Consider the following 21514-nt stretch of genomic DNA (forward strand, 5'->3'; position numbering starts at 1 on the left):
TTAACTCATGTTTAATCTTATAATTAACCTCCGAATATTTAATGTGACATGAATTTAGTGCGGACTAAAGATACAAACAGCCCCTCAGTCATGCTATGCTATGCTATCTAGCTACATACCAACTGATACACTCCAAGCATGCCCCTCGCACGGATATGATGGCCAGTGAAGAGTTTAGTGACATACATTGACGTCCATATTAACATTATATAATGTGAGATGCTCACTTCCCGTTTCACCAACTGTTTCCCCGTTACCAAACCTGACAACCCCATCAGGCATGCAAAGGAAACAGGGCCAACGACTGAAAGCGGATTGCGCACACCATTTCTTCTTCAGTCGTGGGCAAGAAAATGCAACACCTGCAGACCTGGTGTCTACACATTGGAATACCATCTGCAGCCCTTATTAGCACAAGGAAATACAACGGCTGACGACGGTTTCCTTATCTCACAATACAAACTGCTGATACCTACAAGCTCTCAGTAGAAACCACTTAATGTGCAGAAAGAAATACGTTAACTCTAGACTTCCTTAATAGGAAAATCGGAAAAACTGAAAAAAGAAGTGCAAAGCTACTACAAGCAGAAGATCGTGCCAAACATATGGTGCATCTTGCTGAAGAACTTGACAGGATGGTGGTGCCCCTGGTGGTGGGCGCGAGGTGGCGATTGCGGCTTCTGCTTCTTTCGGCGCCTCAGCTGGAAGAATTGCTGCATTATCTCCGAGCACTCGGCTGACAGCACACCACGCCTGATGGTTATCTTGGGATGGAAAGGGTGGATAGGCCCCGCGGCCTGGCTCTGGTTTGCTGAATCCAGAGTGCTTGTTTGTCCATCCCCAGGGAACAGCCTGCAAAACAAGTGTCAGAGCAGTTTTTTGGTTTTGTTTTGTTTTTTGAGTTTTCCAACCTCATCTTGATAAATGGAAATCAGGTCAACAAAAACAAATGAAAACCCTCTATATTTTTATTGGAACATCCTTGTATCCCTACTAGAGTGTCAAACTACAGGTCTCATCCAAATGTGAGAAACACCAATATCAATGTGTCAATTTGGTTCAAACATGGGCCATATAATATCAATGAACAGCTAAGCTAGTGTGTGGCGGTATCATTGACAAACCTGAAACTCTTCATAAACACTATTTAATGCACCTTACTTGAGCTTTTGTTTTACTAATGTATGTAATTGGTACTAAATTGCTAACAAAAGTAAGAAAAAATAGTTTTAACTCTCAATTCCTATTTATCAGTCTTTTAATTGGCTTCCATACTGTTGGCCCAAATGGATCTCTTTCTCATTCACTACTCCCACAAAGGGGTAGGGGTCTTTGGTGTACATATAGGCCAACCATGGGTAAGTGGCTTAGAAGCTTAAGTAAAGCATCCAAAAAGCATCAAAATGGCATCTAAGTAGGTAGAGTGCATATAGGCACACAGATTGATAAAACGCACACCCAACACACACATGACTTATTCTATCAATCTCCCCCAAAGTCTTGCGTGTCTTGATCGACAACTGGACCATCCCAATCCTAGAGCAGAGTTCTTGGAACTTGATCCTTCCAAGAGACTTGATAAGAAGGTCGGCGAGTTGATCCTTGGTGTTGATATAGTTCGCCCTCACACTCCCTTCCTCCAAGTAGCCTCGGATGAAGTGGTACTTCACTCTGATGTGCTTGCTTCGCTCGTGGAAGATGGGATTCTTCACCAGAGCCAGAGCAAACTTGCTGTCCACCTTGTGCTCCACTGCTTCAGCATCCTTGCCAAGGAGATCGCCGAGCAGCCGAGCGAGCCAGAGAGCCTGAGTCGAAGCGGAAGAAGCAGCAATGTACTCGGCCTCACAGCTGGATAGGGCTACCACCTACTGCTTGACCGTCTGCCAGCTGACGAGGCACTTGCCAAGGAAGAAAACATCCCGCTCGTGCTCTTGCTGGTGTTGATGTCACCGGCGTGGTCACTGTCACTGTAGCCGATGAAGTGTGCCGCCCCGGGACACCTCGAGTAGTGGAGGCCGTAGTCGAGAGTCCCCGCAACGTAGCGAAGGACCCTCTTGACGGCCTGCAGGTGCTCCATCATCGATCGCTGCATGAACAACTGACGTAGCTGACGGAGAACGCCAAGTCCGACTATGTGTGGGCGAGGTAGCGAAGGCTCCCCACAAGCCATAGGTACTGTGTAGCATCCACCTCCTCAACCGTGTTGTTGCGGCTCAGCTTCAGCCTCTCCTCCATCGATGTGAGAGCTGGGTTGCAATCGGTGAGCCTACCCAACTCAACAACGCGCTTGGCGTAGGTGGTCTGTCAAAGTGTGATGCCGGAGTCGTCCTCGTGCACCTCGATCATCAGGTACAAAGAGAGAGGCCCCAAGTCACTCATATGGAAGGCGGCCTTCATCTCCTCCTTCAACGCTTCCACCTCCTCATCCTTGGTGCCCGTGATCACCAGATCGTCGACGTAGACACCCACCAGCAGAGCATTGCCTCCATTGCCCCGCCAGTAGACGGCCGCCTCGTGCGGGCTTTGCTCGAAGCCCATAGTCTTCAAGGTGGAATTCAGCTTGGCATTCTAAGCTCGTGGTGCCTGCAACAAGCCGTAGAGGGCGTTGCAGCACCTTGTCCTCCTTATCGGGGATGACGAATCCCGACGGCTGGTGGACGTAGACTTCCTCCTTCAAGTCGCCGTTGAGAAACGCCGACTTGACGTCCATGTGGTGGATGCGCCAGCCCTCCTAGGCTGCCAGCACGAGGAGCAGACGCACGGACTCCATCCGTGCAACAGGAGCAAAAGCGTCGTCGAAGTCAACTCCCTCCTGTGCACAAACCCACGTGCCACCAAGCAAGCCTTGTGCTTGACAATGGCACCAGTTTCATCCTTCTTCAGCTTGTACACCCACTTAAGGGTGATCGCGCGGTGACCGGGAGGAAGATCAGCCAGCTCCCAAGTCCGGTTCTTCTCAACAGCTTCCAACTCCAACTTCATCGCGGCACACCATGCCGCGTGTCCCTCAGCCTCAGCGAAGGAGTGAGGCTCGCCATCGTCGTACGCGAGGTGCAGCTCCACCTCCATGTCGTGAGGCATCAGTCCTGGCACCGACTGGTCGCCGAGGATGTCCTCCACTGTGCAATACCTCAAAGGCTCGCCGTCGTGGTTTGCATCGACACGGTCCTCGTCGTGAGAGAGCGGAGTGGCGAACTCCATTGGGTGCGTAGCGTGGCCGGCTGTGGTGGTGGCAGTGGAGAGCTCGTCGCAGCCAGAGTAGTACTCGCCGGAGTCGGTGGAGACCCGGGAACTGGAGTAGGCACGCTCAGCAAAAAAGAGCTACCCACTCCCCCAGCTCCCTCGAAGTGGACGTAGTCGACGGTGAAGTCGTCGTATGTCGGAGTCGAGCCGTCATCCACCATCTTGCCCCATGCCCAAGCTCACCCTTCGTCGAGCACAACGTCACGCGCCGTGCGCACACGATGTGTCTCCAGGTCAAGGATGCGGTAGGTCTTCAACCCCTCCGCGTAGCCAATGAACACCCCTAGGGTGCTCCTGTCGTCGAGCTTGCCGACGTGGCCCAGCTCCTTGACGTAAGCGAGGCAACCGAAGACGCGGAGGTGGGCGACCGCCGGCTTGCGCCCATGCCAAGCCTTGTGTGGTGTCATGCCGTTGAGAGTCTTGGTAGGCGAGCGATTGAGGATGTAGACGGCTGTTAGCACCGCCTCTCCCCCCAGAAGATGATCGGCATCATCCTCTGCTTGAGGAGGGCCCAGGCCATGGCCTCCACCATCTGGTTGAGCCGCTTGACGACACTGTTCTGCTGCGGGGTTTACGACGCGGAGTAGCGGTGCTGGATCCCCTCGTCGGCGCAGTACGACGCGAACTCAGTCGTCGTGAACTCGCCGCCGTTCTCGGTGCGCAGCACGCGCAGTTTGCGGCCACACTCGTTCTCCACAGCAGCTTGAATGTGCTTGATGGCGTCCACAGCAACTCCCTTGGTGTTGAGGAGGGCCACCCATATGTACCACGAGACATCGTCGACGAGTACTAGGAAGTAGCTCCGTCCTCCAGGTGTAGTTGGCGTCAGCGGCCCGCAGAGGTCGCCATGCACAAAGCTCGCCTTGCGAGGGAAGGAACGTCGCCTCTGCTTCGTCACGTCATAGGTGTCGCAGAGCTGCTCCACGTGGTCGACACACGGCATGCCCCGCACCATCTCCTCAATGTTGAGCCGCTTCAGGGCCTCGAAGTGGAGGTACCCAAAGCGCTCGTGCCACCGCCAAGCCTCCTCATCGCGACGAGCAGCAAGGCAAACGCCACCTCTACGTAGAGGACGTAGAGGCGGTTGCTCCCTCTCTCCACCTTGGCGAGTAGGCGCTGTCATCGATCCCAGATCTGGAGCACTCTGTCGTCGATCTCCACGGCGAGCCACTCTCATCCAGCTGCCCAAGGCTGATGATCGAGTTTCTCAGTGCGGGGATGTACAAGACTCCAGTGAGGAGTCGGTGCTCGCTAGTCTTGGAGACGAGAATGACGGAGCTGATGCCGTTGATGTCCACAGCCGAAGAGTCGCCGAACTTGACGGAGCCGTGTACGTCGACGTTCAGGTCAGAGAAGTACTCCCAGCGCCCGGTCACGTGGTGCGTGGCACCACTGTCGAGGAACCAGCAGTCAATCTTGTCGGCGCTAGTACCATTGCCGAGGACAACGTGTGTGCGTGGCTCGTCAAGGTGGAGGAGAGCCATTGCAGCCGATGCTGCTGGAAGTAGCTCGATGCTCCCGTGAGCCTGGAACAGAGCCGGCTCCTCCTCCTCCGCACCTTACGCAACGTGGGCCTGCCGCGCCTCGGCTGACGACACTCCCTAGCCTAGTGGCCAGTCCTACCACAGTTGTGGCACTTGCCGTCTCATGTCGGATTGCGCTCGCCGGCGGCACTGCCCTGGGCGCCTCCTCACGTCCCGCCCTCAGCGCCTCGTCGCGCCTTGGGCACCTTGCGCGGCTTGCCGCGCCTGCGGCCGCCTATCGAGAAAGAAGGCAGCCTTCTTCCTCTCCCTCTGGCGGGCGATCCACTGCTCCTCAGTGAGGTGGAGCTTGCAACCGATGGTGACGGGCCCGCCAGACGTCATCTCCTCACGAACCTCGAATGCCTTGAGTCGCCCCGTCAGCTCGTCGATCGACAATGTTGAGAGGTCGAGCAGCGTCTCGATGGAGATAGCGAGCTGCGAGTACTTCTTCTGGATGACGCGCAGGAACTTTGCCACAGCTTTCTCCTCGTTGATCTCATCGTCGTCGTACCACTCCAACCGCTGCATCAAGCTGGAGAGGCGAAGGGCGAAGTCGTCAACATCCTCGCCCGGCTCGAAAGCTAGACAATCCCACTCCTGCCGAAGCTTCTGCAGAGTGGACTAGCGGGCGTGGTCGCTAGCAACTTGGGCAGCAGCGATAGCGTCCCGGCAGCCTTAGCGGTCCTCTTCCCCGAGAGGTTCACCGCCATCTCCATCAGGACCGCGGCGAGTAACGCCTCGAGCGCTTGCCGATCCTCATGGCTGTCGACGTCGCCGTGCCGGACTGCGTCCCACATCTCCCGCACTTGGAGCTTCACCTTCATCACCGAGGACCACTCTATGTAGTTGGTCTTCGTCAATATCGACCACTGCGTGCTGTCGACAGACTCTCGGATGATGGTCTTCACGACCCTCGGGGGTCGGTGCCCGGAGTCGAGGTCAAAGTCGTAGTTGGAGTCGAGGCCCAAGGATGCCCGCCGTCCGCACCTCGACGCAGGTCCTGGACCCACCGGTCCACCCCCGCGTTCCACCGCCGATCCGTCTCCTCCGACTCGGAACTGTCGCCGTGCGCATCAGCATCGGCGCCCTGCACCGCACGCCTCAACTCCATCTCGTCACGACGCGCCATCTCGCGCGTCGCCTCCACCTCCTCGCGTAGCCGGTCCGCCTCCAGACACCACTGCGTGGCGGCCACCGCTGCCGCCTGTGCCTGCTCCATGGCTAGGCGGGCTGCCTCAGCTGCTCGCACCGCCGCAGCCTCCACAGCCGCCGCGCGTGCTGCCCGAGCTACAGCCGCCACTCGCGCCTCGGCGTCGCGCAGCCGTGCTGCCGCCGCCACTGCTCCTCGACCGCCGCCGCCTCCTCGGCGGCCGCGCTGCGGTGCCGCCCACTCGTCGTGGCCGAGTGGTGGGAGGAAGAAGCCCGTGAGGCTCGCGAGTGGGCCGGGAAGCGAGTCGGGCGCACTAGTAGCGCCGGCCGCGCACACCGCGTCGTCCGCGGGTGCCGCGCCGATCGCCAAAGCCACGCCAGCTGCCTGACCAGCACCACCCACGCCTCCTGCCGTCCGCCTAGAGCCTGCCATGTCAAGGGAAAATGTCGGGGAAGAAGAATGCTTTGAACAAGTGCCTGAAACCTCTACTCGCGGCCGCCCACGCGCTGCTGCCCCTGGCCGTCGCGCGCTAGCTGCTGCCCCTAGCCGAGCACCGCCTACTGGTCGCCCACGCACTACCGCCTGCCCGCGTTGTCGCCCGCTCACCGCCTGCTCCACGCTGCCCCACCGCCTGAGCCACGCCCGAATCGCGCCGCCGCCCGAGGGAACCCGCCGGATCCGGGCTGTAGGGTGGTGGAGGAGACCAACCGCCCGCCAGATCTGGGCTGGGGAGGTGCGCCGCCGCCGCCGGAGGTGGGCCCGCTGGGGTATGGATGAGCACGGGAGTGTTTCAGGTAGAAACCAGAGGAGCACGAGAGAGGGGGTAGGTGAGAAAGATGGGCTCTAGATACCAATTGTTGGCCCAAATGGATCTCTTTCTCAATCACTACTCCCACAAAGGGGTCTTTGGGGTACATATAGGCCAACTATTGGTAGGTGCCTTAGAAGCTAGGGTCTTTGGGGTACATATAGGCCAACCATGGGTAGGTGGCTTAGAAGCTAAGTAAAACATCAAAATAGCATCTAAGTAGGTAAAGTGCACATAGGCACACAGATAGATAAAACGCACATCCAACAAATACATGACTTATTCTATCACATACATGCTACCTAACAAAACTTTGATCAGTCTTTTACAGAGATTTAGGCCCTGTTTGGATGATGCAGTTTTCAGAAACCATAGTATTGAAAAACTAAAGTTTTAAAACCAGAACCATGTAATACCATAGCATTCTCAAACCAGAGTTTTTCTGAGTTTTAGGGAAACCATGATGTGTTTGGAAGTTGTAGTATTTTTGGCAGTATCTCGTCATTCTATAAAATGTATCTTAGAATATTTCAGCAAATAAAAAGATGCTTGATGCTTATAAAGATGGCCAGCATGGTTCTAGCTGCATATGCATTGCCTGTTTAAGCGTTGTGAGCTAATAAGGTTCATTATCTAAATGACAGTATACTTTATTCATATGTACCGATCTAAAGATATCAGACGTATCATACTATCATTTATGTCTGATCAAACTTAATTGTGGATGCTAGTTTTGCCATATTTTCCTTCTAGATCGGATCTTCAAATCACTTCATTATCATTATCACCAATCAAATTGACCTTCATATCTCTAGGTACATGACAGTCCATGACAGAAAATCGAGCTCTTGAGACCCGTTTCGGTGGAGCCAAGGTAAACACAGACACCACGGTGCCTGGCGCCAACTCTGGCCATCCCTAATCTTATTGCCATGGAAGCACAGTGCAATGGAGAAGAAGAAGATTGGCACAGATGAAAGTTTTGGTTCTGCAAAGGCTTAGGAGATACTAGGGTGGGGAAAAAACAGTCAAAGAAAAAAGTGTGCGATAAAAGGAGCAGTGGATCACGAGCATGATCTAGAAAAATGAGGGTCAGGGTGGAGTTTCCAAAACTCTAAAAAAAACTGTTGTTTTAGTAATACTGTAGTTTTAAAAACTACAATAATTGTTGCATCCAAACACCTCCTTTCTTTCCAATGCCTACGTATTTTATAAAGCCATGGTATTTTTACAAAACTCTAAAAATAATTTGTATCCAAACAGGGCCTTAAGTGAGTAAAAGCTAACCTTTGTTGTCGCAGATGGCTAATTGTTGTTGAAAAAGGAAGAGGCGATTGTCTCCTTTCAACTAGGACACTAGGTCTGTTATTGGCCTGGCCTCTTGGTTGCAGTCAGCATATACAGCATGCAATAGCAGCCTCTGTTATTGGCCAGGCCTCTTGGTTGCAGCATGCAATAACGGCCATGCCCATGACCAGGCCCTATATCTAATTTCTGCAGTGACCTAACTAGTTTTCCCCATGACATCCACTGTTCTGTTGTTGCTTGACATCAGTGTATGGTTGGTTGGATTTACCTTGGTTCCCACACAAGATTTGAAATGTCTTATATTGATATTTTTTATCTGGGGTGTTGGATATATGCACTGGCAGTGAATAAGCAAGAAAAGGAGGTATCTGATGATGATTGCTTTCTGGGTATTGTCATTCAAAGTTGAATTTAAAGCATCGAAACTCACATGTATAACTATGCCATTATTTGCATATTAGAATCCTATTGATGTTCTTATCCTATGACAGTGTTCTTATTGTTTTCCATAAAATACTTTTTTGATAGTTTTCTATTCCAAACAAATACACATGTCATATGGTGCATTCTGCATTGCTTCAACCATATTACCTCCCATATATCTGCAGCCCTCTGCGCTTCAAGTATGAAAACTCCAAAGATAAAAGATTCTAAGCTACAAAAATGGATTGGTATGAAATTTCATTGTAGTATATGCCATACCTAACCCAGCTGCCATCGGCTCCGAGAAGCTTGTTTGGAGCACCCCATACTACAGTGTCGATTCTAGCTTGAAGAATAGCTCCAGCACACATGGCACAAGGTTCCAGTGTCACATAAAGTGTTGTGTCCTGCAATACTTCTGATTAGGAGATTCCCAACATTGCAAATTTATACACACATAAATGTATAAAAGGATTCATAAATTGCTGTGTATTCACGGTCTGAAAGCTTTGCATTTAAAAATGGATTTTCATTTCAAAAATCTCAAAAAGAAAGATTTTTGCGCTGTTCTTGTTAATGTTGGTGGTGAAGAAGAATGAAGGCTGAGAAATGAATGTATTCCACCAGCCCCCTAGACACAAATATATGATACAAAAGGGAAGACTCTGGAACAAGGTGGGGAACACAAAAGACACAAAGCTACAACACTCTAGACCTATCTACAGTTTAACACTTGTGGAAGCTGAAAAGCAATAATCCTTGTGATTTCAAATTTTAAAATAATGTGAATGAAACACATATTTAGCAAAGCCTAGGGACATGATAAGCCCCGATGTGTGAACTAATAACTAGAGCATGTAAGCATTTACGTATTGTCAATTAGATGGCTATCCATCTCAAGTGGCATAACCAGTTTGAGATGACATCTCCAGGACAGATAAAGATATTATATAAAAGAGAAAGGATTCAACATGAGGGGATTTTTTAATGCTTCTACAGGTCATAAAACAGAAAGCTATGGATGTGAAATATTACTGCCAAGCGCCATGTCTTGAGTTTGTTAGAAGCTTCTCTTATACAAACAATTTCAGCATGTGCAGTTGAATCCCTGAGATCTTCAACTCTGGAAACAAGGAGGGCACAGAACAGTTAGCAAAATGAATATTTCAATTTTGTAGCCTATGCTTAGCTATCTAATATATATGATACTATTACTTACAGGTTACATCCACGAGCAATAATTTCGCCATTTTGTACTAGCACTGCTCCAACAGGTACCTCCCAAATATCTGCAGCTCTCTGGGCTTCAAGTAAAGCTTCCCTCATGAATAACTCATCAGCTTTTCTCTGCTCAGCGTCACGCTGGTATGCTTCCTCCCATTCATCAAATGTCTCCTTCAATACCTGTTTATTTCTTTGAAACATCCTCCTCTTCAATTCCGCATCTTTTCCCCCTGTTTTAATAATTTCCGGAGCCTCTTGCACAACATTCTTCTCTTCAAACCTTATACCTCCCACACGTACTGCTGGTGGTTCAAGGATGCCAGTTGAGGTACTTTCATGTGGCATTGCAGCTTGCGTTTGAGGGTGACGGTAAGGAGTTATAGCACCTGAAGGATCATTCATCCAATCAGCTCCATCACCACTGCGACCAGCTTCTGTTGCACTAATGGCCACAGAAGAGCTGTCAGCCAACATTCCTTTACCAGTATTAAACTCACCAGAATCCTTTGCCGTGATACTGGATGAAGTAGCAGTTTTATGTTCTGGTAAATGTCCTATCGTGACATCTACCAAAGTTGGCATGCTATCATCTCTGGTATTTCTTTTGGGTGATTCGCCCACATCAGATTGTTTTATTCTCTCCCTTGATATATGTAGATCATCCTTAGAACTTCTAGCCAACAAGTCTCCCTCAGATCTACCTAATTGAGGTTCAATAACAGTTTCTGATATTTGCAAACCCTGTGTACTAGAGTTAAAATATCCCTCCTCTGACGTTGAAGCCACTCCAGGTTCTGATTCTCCACTGTGCGACTTTATCAACTGCTGATCTTTTGTTTTAATTTTCTTCCTTGTGCCATCATTATCACGTTCCTGACTAGAAAGCCAACCCTCTGTACTCTGAGAATTACTGGATGAACTTTTCTTAACTGATTTGTCACTAGAATCAGGAGAGTCACCACGTTGAATCCAACCAAGACGGATTATGTCAGCAACATAAGCCCAGAGTGACTTGTGAACTTTTCTAGCAAGAGCAGATTCATTTTTGGGTGTCTGGGAGGCTGAATTAGTAGCTCCATCAGCTGATGAACCTTCCTCCTTGTCAGCCGTCTTGAAGGTCTCTTGAGAAGAAGTACTATGGACATCCCACATCTCATCAGCTGGCCCCTTCATCCTAGACCTTGATGAAGACCGTGTTGTACCTTCCACCATGGATTTCTCATTTTTCTTTGTTGAAGTAGTCTCTGCATCTGAGACTCCCTTTTGAAGCTCATCAACAAACCGTCCAACATGAAAGGTAGATGCTTTCTCTAATCGAGCAGCTGATTCTAGCATGCTTTCCTTGACAGGCTGTCCGGCACTTGAACTACTTGGCATAATACTTCCTGCAGTAGTTTCACTTCTTACTTCTTGCTCATTGCTTCCCATTATTGCTGCTCCTTGTGCCATATCCACATTAACCATAGATGATCCCTCTTCAGTGCTCTCTAACAGCAAACCAGTAGTGTCTTTGTCATCAGAGATCCTGCTGGTGTCTGCCTGCTGCCAGATCAAATCCATGTTCTGATGTGTATCTTCTGATCTTACCATCCTATATCTTGAGTCATGAGAGGATTCAGAAAATTTGCTTCCCATTTCATCATTCCTTTCTGTACTTGAAACTTGTATAATTTGCCAATCATTCTTTCCTTGTTTCTCCCTTGGCCAATGTGCAGCTGATGTCCTATGAACTTGATTGCCATTTCTAGTCACAAGACCTTGTGAACTGCTGGCAACTGTAGCATCACTAGCATGGATGTTAGAATGATCAATTTGTTCTCTCATACTGCCAATTGTATTTACAGCTGAAGTCGCCTGAAACTGATCATCGAGATGACTGCCCGAAGTGCTAGCTACAACAACATTACTAGCATTGCCAATATTAAGTTCAACTTGTTCTTGACTTTTCTTTGTGTTGTCAGCAATATTAGCGGATGACGATGAGTGAAACTGATCGTACAGTCCAGTCTCGAGATGACTTTGTGAACCCCTAACCATGGCACTATTACTAGCAGAGATCTTATTTTGGTATACTTCCTTTTCCTGGCTCCTTGTGCTATTAATGAAGCTCATATTCGAAGTTGAGTTCACATCTGATTTAGTTTCCGAGTGACTTTGTGAACTTCTAGACGTGGAAGTATCACTCGCACGAATCTTCGAAACATCAACCTGTGTAATATTCTGCATATCTATATCTGTTTCATGTATTATTTGCTGGTTCACAATCCTCTTCTTATCTCTTGTAACATGAATTATATTCTGTAAGGAAGTAGACCTGTCATCAATATCTGCCTGGTTTACTTCATCATAATTTCTCTGGGAGTGAGAGGCCCTGCTGACATTGTGAGTGCTATCCGTTGTTACATTTATGAGGTTCTCTGAGTGTTTACTTGATTCAGTGAGTGAGACCAGGTTCTGGTTCACCTCATTGTGCTGATCAACTTGTCTTCTACTGTCGCTAACCATATTCGCAGAATTTTGAACAGAAGAAGACATATTCTCAATATAGTTTCTTCTATCTTCCTGATGATAATTCTGTGATCTCGAACCACGTTCAGTGCGGTTATCTTGCACTTCTGATATATCCATTATCTTCTGTGAGCTCTTCCTTGATTCATCCTTATGTACTGCAGCTTGCTGATCTACATTGCTACTGTGCTTCAAAATGGATGCTTTCTTTGAACTGGATGTCAATTTAGTATCATCCTCAGTTATAACCTTGACATCTTGCATACTTGTCCTAGCATCTGTTATCCTGACAAACCGTGCATCATCATAATCATGCGTATCTCTCTCATCATTTGACCAACCCACTGAATGACGTCGCTTTCTCTCTTCAGATGTCTGCTCAGTTCGTTGGTCTACATTGTCATGCCACCTCACCCTTGATGATGAATTTTCCTCATGCCTTGCACGTCTTGCATCAACTGTGCTCCTCGAACTTGAAGCCCTCTTTGAATCATCCTCATGGAATGAAGATGCTCTTGCAGACTTCTGAGATCGCCCCCCAGAGTAGTACCTTCGCTCAGCAAGGTCTTGCTCATCATAATCAATCTCTTCGTTGTTCCGACGACGTGATCTCAAGAGTGAGATATCTTCTCTATCTGTATCTTCACTTCTCTCGTGCCGCGAAACATATCTGTGATCATCATTACTAAGGCGCCTCCCTTCTCTCCTCAAATCAACCTTATCATCAATCTTAAAATCCCTACTCTCGCTTCTCTGATCAAATCTCTGTACATCCTCAGCATGCCGATCAGCCCTCCTGACATCAACCATATCATCAGAGTCGAAGCCTCTCCTCTCTCTTCTCCGGTCATATTCCCTTCCATCACCACGATACCTTCTTGTTTCAACGGTCCTCGTGTCTACTGCATCATCAAAGTCAAAATCCCTCTTATCTCTCCCTTCCCATCTCCGCCTCCGCCGCTTCAAGTCAAGGTCATCCTCATCATCATGGTACTCCCTCTGCTGCTGCCTTCTCCGGTCAGAATCCCTGAAACTGCGCCGGTCCTCATCCACATCCCTCCTCTCCCTCCGCTGGCCACTGTATGCGTCCTCACCACTGTAATAGCTTTCGAGGCCCTTTCTCCGACCGCAGTCCCTACATCGACAAACGTCGTCGTCATCGTTGTCGTCATCTTTCCATCTCCTCCTAACTAAACTCACAACCTCCAACTGATCATGATCACAGTCATCTTCGTCCTCCCAATCATCGTGGCATTCCGTCAAACACCTCCTGCGCGGCCACTCACCCCCCTCGTACTCCCACACCTCCTGCCGCACCGCCCTCCCTACCAACCTCGGCGCATCCCGCCGGCCACAGCCAGCTCGAAGCAACCTCCCACCCACGGAGCCACTGCAACGACACCTAGCCGCCTCCAATCGCCGGCAAACCGTCCCAAGATCCGGCCTCCCAGCGCCGCGGCCGCAGCACCGGCACCCGCACGACTCTACCTGCCATGAAACTTGCCCAGCCACAGTCCTACCGCAGCCTCCATCGCAGCAGCAGCGTGCGGACGCTCTCCGGCGGCAGCATCGGGACGGATGCGGGTGCGTCGGCGGCGGGGTACGGAGCCGCGCGGAGAGGAGCAGGAGGTGGGCCGAGTGGCGGAGCAGGTAGCCGTCGAGCAGGAAGCGTGGGGTGAGGTACGGGCTCTGCTGGAGGAGCTCGTGGTGGTGGCGGCGGCGGCGGTGCTCGTCGGCGTCGTCGCGGTGGCAGTGATGCGAGGGAAGGTAGGAGTAGGAATAGGAGGAATGGGCTTGCAAGGATGGCTTCGCGGCCCTCAGCGCGAAGGCGGCGGCAGAGTAGGAGTTGTACATGGCGGCGGAAAGGGGGTTCGCGGCGGCCGCCGGCAGTGGCCTGGTGCTTCCGGCGACCGCCGGAGAGTAGCGGAGCGGGTTTGGGTGGGATGCAGATGGAAGTGTGTGTGCCGTGTGGGAGAGCTGCGGGATTGTCCGTGACGTGGCGCCGTGGGGCCCTGGGGTGGCGTGCACTTGCCGTTGGCATGTCTCCCTGTCGTCAAATCTGAAATTCATGGATTTCATCAATCGTACAGATAAACTGAGCGGCCTCTTGCTAGACTATCGCGCTCGAGTTCGAGCGAGTGATCATCGTGCTCGTGTAGGCTGAGATTAAAAAAAACAGATTTACTGCTCCCGTTGAAATCTTGCTTATTCATCGATCACGTAAAGAACGTACCGAATACGCTGTTTTAATTTAAATTTCGGTAAATCCTAGATTGATTCTGCATGCGTAAGAACCTCGGAATCTACGGAGAAAAGGGATATTGCGGCTGTACGAGCCTTCCTGCGATTGATTTCAATTACCTTTGAAACACATTTCTTTGGTCAAATAGCGGTGTTCCATTTTGAGGTATATATTTTAAACAAACAACTTTGATTTTTTTTTTGTGTTCCTAGTCGTGAACTTATACCTATGTAGTCCACACAAATATCTTATTGCTACTTTTGCTGGACATACATAGATGTTTGGGTGCATAATATCGATAAGACTAGATATAGAATAAGTAAAGGCAACATGGAAACACTTCAGAATCAAAGCATTAAGCATTACACCACCTACTGCACCATCACAACCAAGAAACAAGAGACGAATTGGAGCAAACGAACAACCTGTGAATCCTACAACTGCGTGCTTTGTTGTTTGTGCTCAGAATATTTGGATGCTAATGATGATGTTGCCAAGTCGGCAAATTGCTTTTAGTTCATGCATGATGCTGCAAGAAAGTACAGGTCTTTGATGAATTGTTGAAACTGCAAGTTGATCCAGATGAAGAACGTACGAGGGCTATTGCTATTATTTACGCATCAGTACGCGATCAAACGCAAAAATGTACTACACAGCGCCGGAATGAACCGGGACATATCAGCACTCAGCCTAGCGCCACGGCCCACCGCAGACCTGACCGTCTGGCTAGGGGCCGCCGCGGGCGATTAAAATGCGCCGCGCGCCTAGGGTGCGTTCACGTCATCGCGTGGTGCGAGTCACCCGCCACCGAGGAGGTTATGGGCAAACCCACTCTTGTTCACACCTGTTGGGGAATTGGCCGAGGGATCGTTTCCCGTTGGAGCAATCCCATGCTTCCGGAGGTACCTATCCCTACGGGAAGTCGCCCCATCCTTCCCCCGCCTTCCCAAGCCACGGAGGCGAGGAAGGCGGGCGGCCATGGAGGAGGGAAGCGAAAGGGGTTCCGGAACCCCCGGGGTCCCTCGAAGGCAGCACGCAGGGGCCAGCTGATGTACCCGGTAGGATGCGATGAGAGTGGGATGGCCCGTGGGATAGCAGGGAAGGAAGAATAAGCATAAGAAAAGAAGTGATGGAGAGGAAGGTGGTGGCAATTTTTCTATTGGTGATCTTCCTTAGCCTCCTCTCTGCCAGACTTGCTTTTGTTGCAGAGGTCACTAGGGTACATGTATTCCAATGTTTCACAATATGATTTGGCTTCTTCTTTGTAGTTTGACAATATAGATGAAGATGTATGCAAGTTTATCGTACCTTTATGCCTGAATTTCCCTGTCTAACCAATGCTCTTATAAATTGCAATATTAATATAGATCATATGATTCCACAAGTCCTATTAATATTGATATGACTCAAACTGTATATCACGAGTTGTATCTAGTAGGATTAGGGTAGAACCTAGTCCTAGATGAAGAGTGTTTTGTTGTGTGCTCACTCTCAATACAAGATATATAGTAAACATCAGGTACTTGTAACTTTAGACATAGGATTAGAGCAATAAAAAATCATTTTTATTTTATAATTAAACTTTTTGCAGGTATAATATGATTATGATGTCAAGTTTGTTGAATGAAGATATTAAGTACTCAATAAGATATACTATGATGCCAAGTTGTGCTTAGGTGCCTAAGATAGAAAGATACAAGTACTCAATAGGCAATCAAATTGTGCCTCTCGCCATCAATAAGATACCATTTATTAATGAACTTAGGTGCCTAAGACAAAAATGCAAATTAGTTCAATTGCGCGGTCTCTAATTCAATTTAGGATCATGATTATGATGATCTTTATTCTTACAATACTTCAGTTAAGATCACAATTTGAAACAAATGTCAAATGCATAAAAGTGTTTATAATATGGCCCTGTGCATAAAAGAGTATAGGCATGTTTCATAGTGCACACCAAAAACTACTTATATGCTCCATATATCCTCCAAAGGAGATATTATAAGTGTTGGCGCTAGAAATCGGTCAACCGAATCCCAGCGACCGACACACGACCCGGGAGAATCTGCTTAGCTCCTGTTCGGGTGAATGCCCTGGTGCGGTTCGCGCGGCGTGCCAGCCAATCTGACCTGTTGATTGGCAAGGATGAACACGTGTCAAATTCAGAAACCACGATCGGCTAAATTTCCGATCGAGAGTGTTTATCAGCTAATCGGCCGATTTACTGTGATAATGAAATCGGCTATAAGACAGCGCGATCCCTGTAGCCTTGTAAACGGAGAAATACTAAAGTAACCGATACAAAGCTTATGAAGACAGCACTAGGAAAAGATCTAATCGGCAATAAATAGATCTAACGACAGAAAGTAATGAAAGCCGATACTACCGATTCCTAGCGGGATAACTGGTGATAAAAACTAGGAAAACAGGTAAAAACCTATGAATCTAGTTAATATCGATAACTGATGAATAAATCTAAACGAAACAACAGCGATGCGCCGGAAGTTAAAGCCTAGATATTACTCGATAAGCGGAACTTACAGAATCGGCCGGAGATCAAGATGATGCAGCCCCGCCAACCCGCACGAACTCGTGAGAAGAAAAAGTAATGGCGAAGTCGCCTGCTCGAAAGTAAGTACGAAGAAGAAAGTAACTTATTGTATTGATTGATTGTTGTGTTTACAGATTTACAAAGGTAGCTATTTATAGCCCCGTACAGATAACTTCTTAACCGACTAGAATTCTATCTCTTATTCAAACAGAAAACAAATATCTACAAGCACAATTCGTATTAGGTTAGCTACCCCACGCTTCGTGGGCTGGCCTCCACCTTATCCTTCCATCCCTTTCCAAGCCCATACAGGCCCAATTAGTCCATCCTCCTGATCGGCCGATTTCTCATCGGCAAAGGATTACCGATTGGGAGTCTGGCGTATTCTCCCTGAAGCGAAGCAAAAGCTGCCAGCCGATTCCTCATTATAGCACCATTTTGACCGATTCCCAACTGTACTTCTCCGATTTCTTTTCTTCTTGACGCCGATTCTACTGGTGACGGAATCCGACGTCAACACATGCCCCCCAGTTTCGGAGTAAAACACAGTCTTTTACTTCGAAATTTTTTATAACCTCTCCTCCGAAACGGCCGCAGTGAAAATATCCTTCCGTTTCGCGGTCTCCCGGCTGATCATTGCAATTTTTGAAACGGGCGCCCACGACAGCCACTACCCCGAAAAACTCGAAGCGCCGGCGCGGTGAAAATTCCGTTTTTACCCTCTCTTCAGGCATCCTATAAATAGCGTTTCACCGCAGCTCATCTTCAAGCTCACGTCTCTTTTTCCAACGCGCGCGCATCCTTCTTCCTTAACTCTCCCTTGCCATCGAAGTTTTCTAGTTCCAGTTCCTTTACTTCTTCCGCCTTCCCTCCGATGGCGACTCCTTCCGGCAGCTCTCCTGCACGCGATACCCCAGAGGTAGCACCTCCGGTGGTGGTGGCGACAACCGTCACTCCATCCACAGATGAAGGAGCTTCATCAGAGATCCCAATGGTGATCCCCATTGCGACCCCATCATCCGCATCCGCATCGGCGACCACGCCGATCACTCAGAATTTCATACCAGAGGTAAATACCGAATCCTTCTTCTATCGGTAATGTATTTATCTTAGATCTGTTTCTTACTTTTCCACACTCCCTTTCTATTTTAGGCAGTTAGGCATAGAATTACCATTCACCTTACGGGAAGCCCCGGCCTTATTTGTCTTGGTCCTATGGGAAACCCAGACCCGATAGATCTCATAAATTTGGAAACTGACCGGATACCCTTCAAACGGTCCGACATGAACCTAGATCACTGGGTAGGTACTTTTAGATCCTGGCCGAATGAAACCCCAGGTTGGAGGGAGTGGTATCAACGGATGGCTGCATCAAGGAGCGTCTCATGGGAAGAGCTCAAAATCGGCCAGTGCATCAACCTCTCCTTATCTCAGATGGAAAAAAAATGAGCCGTTAGTGATGGCGGCTTCTTATTTTTGGTCTGATGCACTTAATGCATTCTTATTTGGGCATGGTCCTATGACCCCCACACTAGCCGATGTAGTCCTGTTGACCGGCCTTGACATATCCTCCCCAGATACACCCTTCCACCTTTTAGCCACAACGTCACATCGGCTGGATACAAGGGGAATCGGCGGGTGGAAGGGCTTCATCAGAAGTAATAAGAGAACCGGGACCGTTGAGAACAGGGAGCACACGGCTTTCCTGATGATGTGGCTCGAAAAACACTTCTTTTGCGGAAGAGCTGCCGGTCCAACGACCAACACCCAAGCTTTAGCTGAAGCACTGTCCAAAGGAAGCCATATCCCCCTCGGGAAACATCTGTTAGGGGCTGTATACCATATGCTCCATCAAATCGGCACAAGACTATCCAAGGGAGAGCCGATCGGTAATCAAGGCGGGCCTTGGTGGTTCGTCAATCTGTGGTTGAACCTTTACATGAGCAGAATCACCCAGCAGCCGGTGGACCATATGACGTTCCCTAATATCGAATCGGCAGAGGACCCTACCGAACGTCGCCGATGCATGTCCTTCGGCGAAGCGGCGTCAGCTTTTCCAGGTTGCACGTATTCTGCTACAAAGGTAGCCGAGTACTTTCGATGCTTCTACAATGGATTTAATGAAGACGCAACCATTTGGTTTCCGTATCAGCGAGACGATCCGATCTTTGAACTCCCCACTTGCTTCAATTCGGCTTCCGGCCGATTTGATGAAGATCTCTATGAAGGGTTGATCAAACCAGGGCTCCTACCGGCCAACTTCTTCTCGGGGAAGGATGCCCCTACATACGAATTCTACAACCCTTCCGCTGCAGCACGACAATTCGGCATGGGTCAGTTGCCGATTCAGGTGTTCTTTGCTGGCAAAATCAAGTTTAGAGATGAGCTCACATCTGGCCTGGATTACGGTCGGTTGCGAGACCGAATTCCAGACTCCAGTACAATTAACTTGAACGACTGGCTAGTAGCTCCATTTGCTGTCCAGCCGTTCAAACTCTGGTGGGCCGATTGGAAGCAATTCCTCTTCTGCAACTCAGCATCGGCATACTGCAATCTTCTGGACCCGACCAACATTGACCCAAACACCGAGGTACTTCACATAGCCGATTTTTATTCCTTTTTATTCCTCTTAACATGATCGAGTACTAATGATTTTATTATTTTAGGCCGAGAATCGGACCCCTCCAACACATAGCCGCAGCGGACGGCTAATAGAGGGTTATCCATACACTACTTATCCCCTTATCGGTTATGACGCCCCGTCTGTTGACGTGATTGCGGGCCGAACGAAACAAGTTCATAAAAGGACCACTAAGAAGACCAGTCGCCGAGTCCGGGCTCGTACGGGATCGGCGGATCCTCCTGTACGCGTATCGGCAGAAACTTTGACCGCACCACCTTCTCAGGTCATTCAAGGTGCCGATACTCAAACCATGACGCAAGCTGGGGCGGCCGCCGCATCGTTGTTGTTGGAGGCCATACAGGTAAACCTGAGTTGCACTGCCTCCGATTATTATTTTGATATTAACTTTTCTTTAACCTTAAACTGCACAGAGCATCCCTACGGAAATACCACAATCGGCAGCAGCCCCTCCAGCCATTGACGCGCCCCCACTTCCTTCCGTTGAGGTATAGAACTTTTCGTACCGATTTCCTTTGGGTATTTACGTAATGTATTTATTCAAACCTCTGACATAGGCCATCGGCATATCAATCGCTCTTCAACCGCCGATTTCTTTTCAGGGGGCTGGTCCAAGCACTGCACCGATTATCGTGGAGTCTTCTTCATCTGATGAACCCGTGGCGCAGGCCCCCGAGCAAGGCATGACGGCTTCACAAGTGCAACATGAAGAGATTCGCTTCAAAATGGTAAGTTTCTGTTTCGGCTTCTATCTTAGCCGATTTGCTCTTACTTACAGCTGGTTTATTTCTTTTCTTTATTATCTCCAGGAACAGGACACCCCCGACAACAGCCTCTTTTCTTTTGCGGTCGCCCTCTCTGACGACGAGGAGGTTGCTTCTCGCCAAGTCGCCTTGAGTTCCGTTCCTGATGACGTCCGAGCCAAACTTTCCAGCATCCGATCCCTCCTTCAAGGGGACATCGGCCGACTAGTAGAAGACGCTTCATCGATTCGGCAGCTTTTCAATGACGTCAGCGGACGAGTACCAGAAGAGGCAGAGGAGGCCCTGGCGCCGGCGGCCTTCATCAAGTCTATGAGGATCCCAGTCTTCAGAGCCCTTCGTCACATGGCCGATCGCGCCAAGCTGACCAAGGCTCGCGAAGAGGAAGACGCTTTCAAGCGTCAGGCTCAAGAGGCGCATCGGCGTATCCATGTTCTAGAAGATTCCCGCCCGGCGATCATAGGTGAGATAGACCGCCTCAAGCGTCGGAGGGCGGAACTTGCCAAGGAAATGGAGCAAGTGACCAAGGCAATCAGTGCCGAAGAGAACAAACTCCAAGAGCTACCCTCTGTTATTGCCGATTTGACACGGGAGAGGCAACGCTTTGCTCATGAGGCACTGAGACTCCATCGCAGCGCATCGGAGGTCCCTGGATCGGCGGAAGAAGACCAACGGGTTCTTGACTCTGCCGATCAGATCCGGCGTCGGGCCATCACGGCTATCAATACCCTTCTGGGTAATCTGTAAAACACTGACCGTTTTGTACGAACATTTACTATCTTCTTTGACCGCCCCTCGCGACGCCCTTTCTATTTATTGCCTTCTTATTACCGATGGGACGTGGCTTTACCAGATTTCCACGCATTTTTTTTTTATAAATACCGACCTCGGCGCTTACTCCCGGTAGCACCAATCTTGGCTCTTGGTTTAACTTCTCTGCCCCTTCTCATCGGCGCAATTTCTTTGCCATGGCCTCGTCGTCTTCTTCTTCCTCTGTTAACCAGGTGAAGTCTTTGACCTCTACCTTCCCTTCTTTTTTAGACCCTAAGGAAGAGAATGTTCCCCCTCATTCCTTCTTTGTTTCAGCCTCAACGTCTTAGCCCCGAGCTCGTGCGCGCCATTGAGTGCATTC

At 49.4% G+C, this 21514-nt stretch overlaps 1 protein-coding gene across 1 annotated transcript; it reads right to left on the minus strand.

Annotated features, from left to right (window-relative positions):
• Positions 1 to 302: 302 nt before the first annotated feature.
• LOC101765006 (tRNA(adenine(34)) deaminase, chloroplastic) lies at positions 303 to 14257 on the minus strand. Its single transcript, XM_012845520.3, has 4 exons — positions 9675 to 14257; positions 9491 to 9578; positions 8735 to 8862; positions 303 to 852 (listed from the first exon to the last, which is right to left on the minus strand). Exons 1-4 carry the CDS (start codon positions 14255 to 14257, stop codon positions 579 to 581), a joined length of 5073 nt encoding a protein of 1690 aa, XP_012700974.2. The 3' UTR covers positions 303 to 578.
• Positions 14258 to 21514: the final 7257 nt, after the last annotated feature.

The sequence above is a fragment of the Setaria italica genome, chromosome IV, assembly GCF_000263155.2.
Source record: "Setaria italica strain Yugu1 chromosome IV, Setaria_italica_v2.0, whole genome shotgun sequence".
NCBI classification, from domain to species: domain Eukaryota; kingdom Viridiplantae; phylum Streptophyta; class Magnoliopsida; order Poales; family Poaceae; genus Setaria; species Setaria italica.